We start from the raw sequence: 10,000 nt of genomic DNA, 5'->3' as shown, positions 1-10,000 counted from the left end.
AGGCTCTTTGTATCTCTCTCAGGAAAAGTTAATAATCAAACCAGTCACTGATAGATAACAAACAAAATAACATGAAAATAAGGAATAAATAAGAAAGGGAAAGTAACTTTCTAGCTACAGTAGCTTCTATCGTAAAAATCTAAACATACCTAGTTGCTACATAAGCAAATAAAAAGTTTGCATCCAGTAGATAAAAAAAAAACATTTTGAAAATAGATCTATCCTATTGCCACATGCCCATACAAAGTGAAGAGTAGAACCCATTCACCATAGCAAAATACATTACATTTCCTAATCATTAACCCCCTCTCAATACTATTTTTTATTTCAACTTACCCGAAAAAATGTAAATCAAAATAGTATCTAAATAAATATATTTCGTCTAAATGCAGGACCCTGAGATTGGTCATAACGTCATTCCATAAAAAATAATATTAACAAAATAATAAAATAAAATAATAATATCTGCATCAAAGAACTGATTTTTTATATATACCAACTTAGATACTTTTAATCTCAAGTTTTTATCAGTTTTCTTTATTTAGAGAGATCACCAATAGTGAAAAAAAGAGTGAATACCTGCTTGAAACAGGTTTCAATAGTTCTACTGATCTGCAGCTCTCAAAAATATGAAAAAAATATCATGACACTAACCATTTGTTTATTCATTTGCTGCAACACCTGCTGTTGAGCAGATTGCAAGCAAGCCTTAGGGAATCTACAGTAAAAGTATATAAAAACTTGTTACGGATCTTATTTCAAATTTACATACAGTATGTACATGGCCATTCAAAAGTAGAAGTTCTTGGAAGTCCGCAATATCAACCAAAATACCAGTAGTAATAATACTTATAGAAACAGTTAATATAATAACTATAATAATAATAATAATAATAATAATAATAATATAATAATAATATAAAATAATAATAATATGACACAATAATAATTGTGATAACCACAATAATAATAGTCATAATAATAATAATAATAATAATAATAATAATAATAATAATAATAATAATAATAATAATAGTACTACAGTAATCGGACTCCTAAGATAACATAATGCAATAACATCAATGGTAATTCAAACACAGTAAGTAAAGAGCTTGTTTCTCTTCCGATCTTAACAATACCTATTAATAAGTCAAAATATGGCATGTAGAGCATCACACAAGTAATGATAATATCTTTTTATTCTACAGAATTCCCACAAGTTTTTATGACTAGAAGGAATTTATCTAAATATAGCACAGAGCTGTTTTGCAAAGACATCATAAAAGAAAAGAAAAGAAAAGAAAGAAAAAAAAAATGCAAATTTTGCCACTTATATTATGACCAAAATTCTAGATTTCAGTATTCGGCCTTACTGATGAAAGTTCAATATATCTACAGGTTTCATCTACAATCTTCATTTACAAGATCCCAAATAAAAAACTGTTTAAATAAATGGTTTCTTTAATTGTAAGTAAATTAGGTTTACATACATATTTATATGATTGATTACAAAATCTAATGTTAAAATTATAGCATCTTTAAAATCCTTAAAAAAATAATCAGTTATATCATACTCTGTCATTCAAATATGGATTATATAAGTGGAATATAAAGAAAAAATAAATATGTAGATGATAATAACAATGAAAACTATACAGTGACTTATCATTAAGCAGCAGAAAACAATAAATAGCTCTCCTTTTCTCTTACTTCAATATATTTTTTAAGTTTCCTAGAATTACTGTCCTCATGTCATTTGTGTGATGCGTGGCTGCTGGGCTCGGATGGACTGCTTGCCATATCGCTTTTGGGCTTCTGCCAGAAAAGAGTTGACATTCTTCCTCACCACCTCATTGAAGAAAACGTGTGCCAGTTGGGAGTGGAGCACGGAGCGGAACTCAAAGGAGACAGAGAAGTCTAGGGTACAGGTGTTTGGCTGCAACCGATTAAATAATGCATTACTTAAATGATCAAAAACCTTTTTTAAAATAATTATTTTTTTAACAAGTTAATACCAGTAAAATGTTTGCTCATCAAAATATGTTTTGGTTGTGAATAATTTGCCAAAAATCTATTATTTTGAATTTTCAAAATCATATATATAGTTATCTGTGCATTTTTAAGTTCTTTCTAGGGGAAAGTTTTTTCATATCAGACACAAGCCCATAAAATTTTAAAATAATTTTTCATACTTTTTCCTAGACCTTATAGATTGAAAGGAAGTCCAGGCATTGCCCTTTCTGCTGCTCATTATTTCACTCACACAGGCTTTATCATTTAACATACACCACCACCAAAGAGAATATGCAAGATAGTGGAAATTTTTCCACAACTACATTATGTGTCATACAATGTGCATAAGGCTCAACTCACTTGATACCCTTGACTTTTCTCTGTACCCCACATCACCCTCCCATTTATTTTTACCATCTACTGAAGGTATGATTCTTTTTTTTCAGTTCATTATCATATTATATACTATTAACCCAATGCTGCCAGGCATGGCATGTATGTACATGCCATGCCCACTGTAAGTTTACTTTATTAATTGTTTTTACTCATAGATGGCTACACTTCTACTTAGTCACCAGTGGGGCACAAGCCCTGTTTACCCTTTTCCTTGATTTACAAAAATATTTTACTTAAACTTACGGTTTACAACATTACAGTAATTAAAATGTCTATGATAAAAATAACACCATAGATATTCATAGCTACAGTAAAAAATTCAGGGAAAGTCACAAGGTCTACTAATTGACTTCTTTGTGGCTAAGCACTAGATATTTCACAAAAAAAATAAAAAATGAGCACAGCATTTTCCTGGTGGAATTGGCTTAAGAATTATTTACCATTCCAATCAATTTCTATATGGTATAAATCATTCCTTATACATTATGAACTAACATCTAAAAATAATGTGAAGGGATACTATTACAGGCATGCAACTTGTGACCAGACCTTGTCACTGCACTCCTGTTCAAGAAAGATACTTGAAATTCTTTCATTTTTTGATTAGCCCACATGCTAATCAATGTATAGATTACCACATACCACTTACAGGTCTTAATATAAGGCAAATTTGTGTGTGAATGTACTCAATAAGGTTTACATACACAATAAAATAACAGATAGATGAAAATAACAGATATTGGGGCATTTATAACCTGATCTGCAATTAATATCTTATTTTATGCTCTATGGATGAAGCATAAGTACTAGAAGGATAATCTAGGCTAAAAACTCCAAGGTACCCCATTTTGCTTATGTCTGTTATAGTCTGATATGGAATATAACAACTATAGTGTAGTTTCCTCACACATGCAACATTAGGGGCACTAACTCAATTTAGTTTCCCCTGACCCCCATTGCTTTGGAAGGTCCCCTAAAAAAAAATAATAATAAAAATAAAATAAAATAAATAAATAAATAAATAAATAAATAAATAAATCATCATCATCATCATCTAGTATTACACACAGCTATTCTCTGTCTTATACAGTAATAAATTGGCTGAAAGAACAGTTGCAGGTGAGAGTGGCTTTCACAAAAAAACAAAAGACAAACATTATGTAACAGCCAAAATATGTTAGCATTTGCTGTGACTTCAAATATTATTAGCAGTCTTAGGGAAACCACATATAAGTCATAACAAGTAATCAGTTGCTTCTGAAGCATGCAATCCCATATCACTATTAAGTATCTCTCTCAGGAAGAAATTTACTCTGAGAAGCAATCCCAACATGAATTAGATATACAGTATATTGAGAAAGTGTCATCGGGTAAAATGAGAAAATCAAAACAACCAACACTACTTGCAACTTCAAACAGTAACTATACATTTTATGTGTTTGGTTTGGCTAGCTTAGTTTTTTTTTTTTTGTCTTTTCGCACTTCAAATACCAATCATCACCAACTTGCCAGCCTGTTTTAAGTCCTCACTATTCTGACAAGTGGATTTTCCCCTTGACAAAGAAACAAAGTATAATTCCCTCAAAATGGAAATGATCTAAAAGTGCTTGTAAGCATTCTTAACTGCTATCCCAATCTCTCAGTTGAAAAGACAAAAATAAAAATCTGCATCAATGTTTTCCCCAACCCACTCACCAAATCCCTATTGGGTAAGCAATATAATAGGTTATATAAAAAAAGAAAAAATATATATATATATAAACCTTACCTGTCCTGGAAGACCAGGAGAAAATTTCCAGATAGTAAGGAGGTGGTTAAAAAGTTTTCCCTCTGTACAGACTGCTCGGACAAGGTGAGGCCGTGCTAGTGTGACACTGGACGTGTATGATTCCAGAACAGGTGGGAATCCAACTGTCAGGTCTGCCTGAGAAAGGTGAGATATTGCTTTAAGATTTTGCAATTCTTTTTCTCTTCAAAGCCATTATCTTCCATTCATCAGGAATAATGGCCAGATGATCTACATTCCACAGAACTAACTTTATAAACTTGTAAAATGTGCAAATAAGCAGAACTATATGAAAACAATATATAGCATTTATATAAAATCAACTTCTATGGATTAATACATATGGACAAACAAATTTTAAGAAAAAAAAAAGCCTGAAATTAATTATAAATATAATAAAATGCATGTCATTAAACCATAAAAGGTAGAAAAGTCTGGCAATTCAAAAAACATGCAGGGTGTGAAAAGATGGGCTAAAAAATGTGTACTACAGAAATGGAAAAATAATCAGAGCATTACCAATGTACTTTCAAAAAATGGAAAAATATAATAACTTTTGATATGTTTTACCCTTGAAGAAATATTTAATTACGACAAGTGCCATATATATCATACTGAGCCACATTGAGAATGTAGAATAAAAAAAAAAAATAGATTTATTGAATACAAGTGATAACCTTGTGCAAATTCCTCCCTCTTTCTGATCCAAAACTGCAAACTATCTGAGGTTCACCTTTAGAAATCCAGGCCGGCGCATCTTCACGTCAGACTTCTTGCAGTAAGGAACAAATTTGTAGTAGTTTTCAACCTCTGACACCACATCATACATTTGATTCATGGAATATCTGCAAGAAATCAAATGCAACAGTAATCAATAAGAGAATTTGGTTTAAACAAGACTATCTTTGTACCATAACATGAAATTAGAGGAAGATACACACACACATTATCTCCCTCCATCCCTCCCTCCCTCTCCCTCATCCTATTCACTTCTCTTCTTCATTTTTCCCACAAAAGGTTATGTTTAATTCCTGCTGAAAAACAACTGAAAGACTGGTATCATAATCAAGAAAATGAAAATATTAAACAATTAAGCTTCATCTAAAGCTTGTATAGCTGCATTTCTAAGTTCACACCCTATTCTATCTATTTTTCCCACAGTGGGATTTTTAGTATTAATTTCAGAAAGAGAAACAAAGTAAGAAAAAAAAAACAGAAAAAGAAAAAAAGACACACAGGAAAATAACAATTCTGATTGGCCATATTCTTAATTAATCCATTAATTTACTTATGGTTTACACCATTCCTAGGTAGCACCTTTAACATGGCATACTTTAACAATATTGATGCCCCTCTGCTGAAAGTAGGTCTATTCATAATACCAGGGGCTATAATTAGTTACAATAATTTTCAACCTTAGTCTTCATCTTCTCCTTTTCCTCTGATTATATTCCACTCCCTCACAATGACATGGCTAAGAAAAATCAAACAGAACAGTTGGACCTGCAACTTATAATTACTGATAAGATCCTTCTTTCACCTAATACAAAAAAAGTTACTAGCGTATTCCTAAAGTGACCATCTAGTTTACTGACCCTGCAACAATAGCTTGTTCTTTTGCTAATGAAGAGTGCACTGTAAACAATGATACTGAATTTGATTTAAAATCATGCAAAAAACATCAGGTTTACTCTCCCTATTCCATAATATTTTCAAATAACAATAAACAATATAATAATAACGAAAATCAGCACCCTCTCCCCAGAATGAACTCACCCAAGGATGCGCCTCTCTGAATACTCCTTTTTCTTGCTCCCTAACACTCCCCCCATGAGAGTCCGACTGGGAGAGGGGCATGGCCAGGCAGGGGGTGGGACGAGAAGTAACCGCTGCTCTGGGGCATTGACTCTCCCTTCCTCAAGTCTTGTGTCCCGTGGGTGCCATGAACTCAACTTACGCTGGTGCTCTCTGCAAGGGAATCTGAAGTCACTTGAATTTTGATGACATAAACATGGGGTGTAACAAAGTGTAGTAACTTAAGATATAGTGGCGGAAATTAAACAAAGGAGACATAATGAAGACAGTGATGAGAACTGGAGGAGGAAGAGGAGGAGGAGGAGGAGGAGGAGGAGGAGGAGGAGGAGGAGGAGGAGGAGGAGGAGGAGGAGGAGGAGGAGGAGGGGGAAGAGGAAGAGGAAGAGGAAGAGGAAGAGGAAGAGGAAGAAGAAGAGGAAGAGGAGGAGGAGTAGGAGGACGAGAAGAGGAGGAGGAAGAGGAGAAGGAAGAGAAGGAGGAAGAGAAGGAGGAGGAGGAGGAACAGCAGCAGGAGGAGGAGGTGGTGGTGGAGGAGGAGGAGGAGGTGTTGGTGGTGGTAGACAAAGTTGAAGTGGTGAAGGAGGAGGAAGAGGAGGCAGAGGAAGAGGAGGAGGAGGAAGAGGAGGAGGAGGAGGAGGAGGAGGAGGAGGAGGAGGAGAAGGAAGAGAAGGAGGAAGAGAAGGAGGAGGAGGAGGAGGAGGAGGAGGAGGAGGAGGAGGAGGAGGAACAGCAGCAGGAGGAGGTGGTGGTGGTGTTGGTGGTGGTAGACAAAGTTGAAGTGGTGAAGGAGGAGGAAAAGGAGGCAGAGGAAGAGGAAGAGGATGAAGAGGAGGAGGAGGAAGAGGATGAAGAGGAGGAAGAGGAAGAGGAGGAAGAAGGTGGTTGTGGTGGTGGTTGTGGGGTGGTGGTGGTGTGGTGGTGGTGGAGGTGGAGGTGGAGGTGGAGGTGGAGGTGGAGGTGGAGGTGGAGGTGAGTTACTCAAATAAGTTATATCACAAAATGCAAAAATCCTGCCTTTCGATGTTCCAAATGAAAAGGATTATCCATACATTCAGCAGAAATGAAGTAAATGCTATCAATATTGCTGTATTAAACAAAGGAGACAATGAAGACAGTGATGAGAACTGAAGGAGGAGGAGGAGGAGGAGGAGGAGGAGGAGGAGGAGGAGGAGGAGGAGGAGGAGGAGGAGAGGAGGAGGAGGAGGAGGAGGAGGAGGAGGAGGAAGAGAAGGAGGAGGAGGAGGAACAGCAGCAGGAGGAGGAGGTGGTGGTGGTGTTGGGTGGTGGTAGACAAAGTTGAAGTGGTGAAGGAGGAGGAAGAGGAGGCAGAGGAAGAGGAGGAGGAGGAAGAGGAGAGGAGGAGGAGGAGGAGGAGGAGGAGGAGGAGGAGGAGGAGGAGGAGGAGGAGGAGGAGGAGGAGGAGAAGGAGGAGGAGGAACAGCAGCAGGAGGAGGTGGTGGTGGTGTTGGTGGTGGTAGACAAAGTTGAAGTGGTGAAGGAGGAGGAAAAGGAGGCAGAGGAAGAGGAAGAGGATGAAGAGGAGGAGGAGGAAGAGGATGAAGAGGAGGAAGAGGAAGAGGAGGAAGAAGGTGGTTGTGGTGGTGGTTGTGGTGGTGGTGGTGGTGGTGGTGGTGGTGGTGGTGGTGGTGGTGGTGGTGGAGGTGGAGGTGGAGGTGGAGGTGGAGGTGGAGGTGGAGGTGGAGGTGGAGGTGGAGGTGGAGGTGGAGGTGGAGGTGGAGGTGAGTTACTCAAATAAGTTATATCACAAAATGCAAAAATCCTGCCTTTCGATGTTCCAAATGAAAAGGATTATCCATACATTCAGCAGAAATGAAGTAAATGCTATCAATATTGCTGTATTTGCTTTAGTCTAAGACACTTGCAACTATGAGAAGCTTACTTTTTGTTCAAAGATTTAGAATCAAATCACTATAAAATCACAAAGAACTCTTTACTTAAGATATGATAAATATATTTGTACTCACTTCTCATTGACCAAGTTTCATAATATATGAAAGAGAAAGCAATGACTTGTATTTTCTGTATAACTTTCATAAAAGAAATACTGAACAGGGTAATTGTTTTCAACAGGACTTAATGAAACAGAACTGTCAACAGACTTTGCATTCTGGCACATATATTGATACTTTTTAAAATAAATCACTGTGGGAAAGATAAATTATAACAGTTTGTTTACTTTTGTTAGATTAATGTATAGAAAGGCAAAGAGGGTTCTACTGCATGACTGTCTTGTGCATTAACCCATAATTGACGGGTAGCATTCATAGAGGCCGGGGCCTCGCTGCCGGGGGCTTATATCGTCGCCCGAGCATGCGCGACCACTCATGCCAAATACCAGCATCCCATGCCGTTTCTTCGTAATACTACGAAGATATGTTGTATTTTCAATTTTCATTATTTTTTACAGTCTCTACTTGCCAAACTTCCTGATAAATCGAGACTGAAGGGTATTTTTGTTGTTATATAGACTCCATAGTTGATCATTATTCGGTCTATAGTCCGAATAAAATAAGCAGTGTGTGGCATCATGGAGTTGAAATTGTCGGTTTGTTGCATTTTTTTTTTTTGTTGCATGGTAAAAATGAGAAAGTGTTAGAACCGACTTAATCACACTTTCACTGGCAAAAAAATAATCTTTTGCCGTGATTGTAACAAAAAAAAACTCATGGCATGTCCATGCATACTCTATGGCATGTGCGTACGTGTCCCCGGCAGATGGTCCCGACATGCCATGGCATGTACGTACATGCCACCCGTCGGCAATGGGTTAAGTTCTCTACAAGACAAACTTGAGAAACATGTCTACATTTGATACTACTGCAGTCAATTGGTTATTTTACAATATATAAATCAAATGAGAGAGGAGAGAGGAAGAGAAGGAGGAGGAAGAGAAGGAGGAGAAGAGAAGGAGAGGAAGGGAAAAGGAGGAGAAGAGAAGGAGGAGGAGAGAAGAGGAGGAAGAAGAGAAGGAGGAGGAAGAGAAGGAGGAGGAAGAGAAGGAGGAAAGAGAAGAGGAAGAGGAGAGAAGAGAAGGAGGAAGAGAAGGAGGAGGAAAGAAGGAGAGGAAGAGAAGGAGGAGAAGAGAAGGAGGAGGAAGGAATGGAGGAAGAAATGAGGAAGGAAGAGAAGGAGGAGGAAGGAAGGGAGGAAGAGGGGAGGAAAGAGAGGAGGAGGAGGAGTAAGGAAGAGAAAGAGTTGAAGGAGGATGAGAAGAAGGAGGAACCAGCATGAGGAGGAGTGGTGGGTGGTGTGGTGTGTGTAGACAAGTTGAAGTGTGAAGGGGAGGAGAGAGGACAGAGGAAGAGGAGGAGGAGGAAGAGGAGGAAGAAGGTGGTTGTGGTGGTGGTGGTGGTGGTGGTGGTGCTGGTGGAGGTGGAGGTGGAGGTGAGTTACTCAAATAAGTTATATCACAAAATGCAAAAATCCTGCCTTTCGATGTTCCAAATGAAAAGGATTATCCATACATTCAGCAGAAATTTTCACTATAGTTCCCAAAGAACTACTACTCATTTTTCAGAAACTTCAAGAATATCCATACACTCTTGGCAACAACAACTATTATGATCTATCTAAAAGATACAGATATAAAACAGCTCCTTCCATCATACCATACAATTTCCCAAAATCATTTACTACATTATCTGTCCATGCTATTGGGTTTTCCTTTTTAGAAGTTTTTAAGAATGCAGACTTTAGAGTACTGTACAAAACTCTTTTTATAACATTTCCCAACATTTGTCTACTCGGTACTTGGTACATCAATACCAAATGAAGTAAATGCTATCAATATTGCTGTATTTGCTTTAGTCTAAGACACTTGCAACTATGAGAAGCTTACTTTTTGTTCAGAGATTTAGAATCAAATCACTATAAAATCACAAAGAACTCTTTACTTAAGATATGATAGAAGTTACTGATTTGATATATGATAAATATATTTGTACTCACTTCTCATTGACCAAGTTTCAT

General features: G+C 37.1%; 1 protein-coding gene across 4 annotated transcripts in view; it reads right to left on the bottom strand.

Annotated features, from left to right (window-relative positions):
- The window catches only part of LOC119590040 (coenzyme Q-binding protein COQ10 homolog B, mitochondrial-like), a 12,187-nt gene that overhangs the window by 962 nt on the left and 1,225 nt on the right, over nucleotides 1–10,000 (bottom strand). The window contains exons 2-5 of one of the 4 annotated variants that reach the window (XM_037938768.1): nucleotides 5,972–6,163; nucleotides 4,929–5,040; nucleotides 4,178–4,333; nucleotides 1–1,936 (exon numbers count right to left, since the gene is read on the bottom strand). The exon at nucleotides 1–1,936 is cut by the window's left edge and continues 962 nt beyond it. In XM_037938768.1, coding sequence (XP_037794696.1) covers nucleotides 1,748–1,936; nucleotides 4,178–4,333; nucleotides 4,929–5,040; nucleotides 5,972–6,163 — 649 coding nt within the window. In that variant the 3' untranslated portion in view covers nucleotides 1–1,747. Of the gene's footprint in view, nucleotides 1,937–4,177; nucleotides 4,334–4,928; nucleotides 5,041–5,971; nucleotides 6,176–10,000 lie in introns of all 4 variants that reach the window. The other 3 variants (XM_037938766.1, XM_037938767.1, XM_037938769.1) reach the window with 3 other exon arrangements.

This window comes from Penaeus monodon, chromosome 26 (genome assembly GCF_015228065.2).
Source record: "Penaeus monodon isolate SGIC_2016 chromosome 26, NSTDA_Pmon_1, whole genome shotgun sequence".
NCBI classification, from domain to species: Eukaryota; Metazoa; Arthropoda; class Malacostraca; order Decapoda; family Penaeidae; genus Penaeus; species Penaeus monodon.
This window is presented reverse-complemented; position numbering and strand designations above follow the sequence as displayed.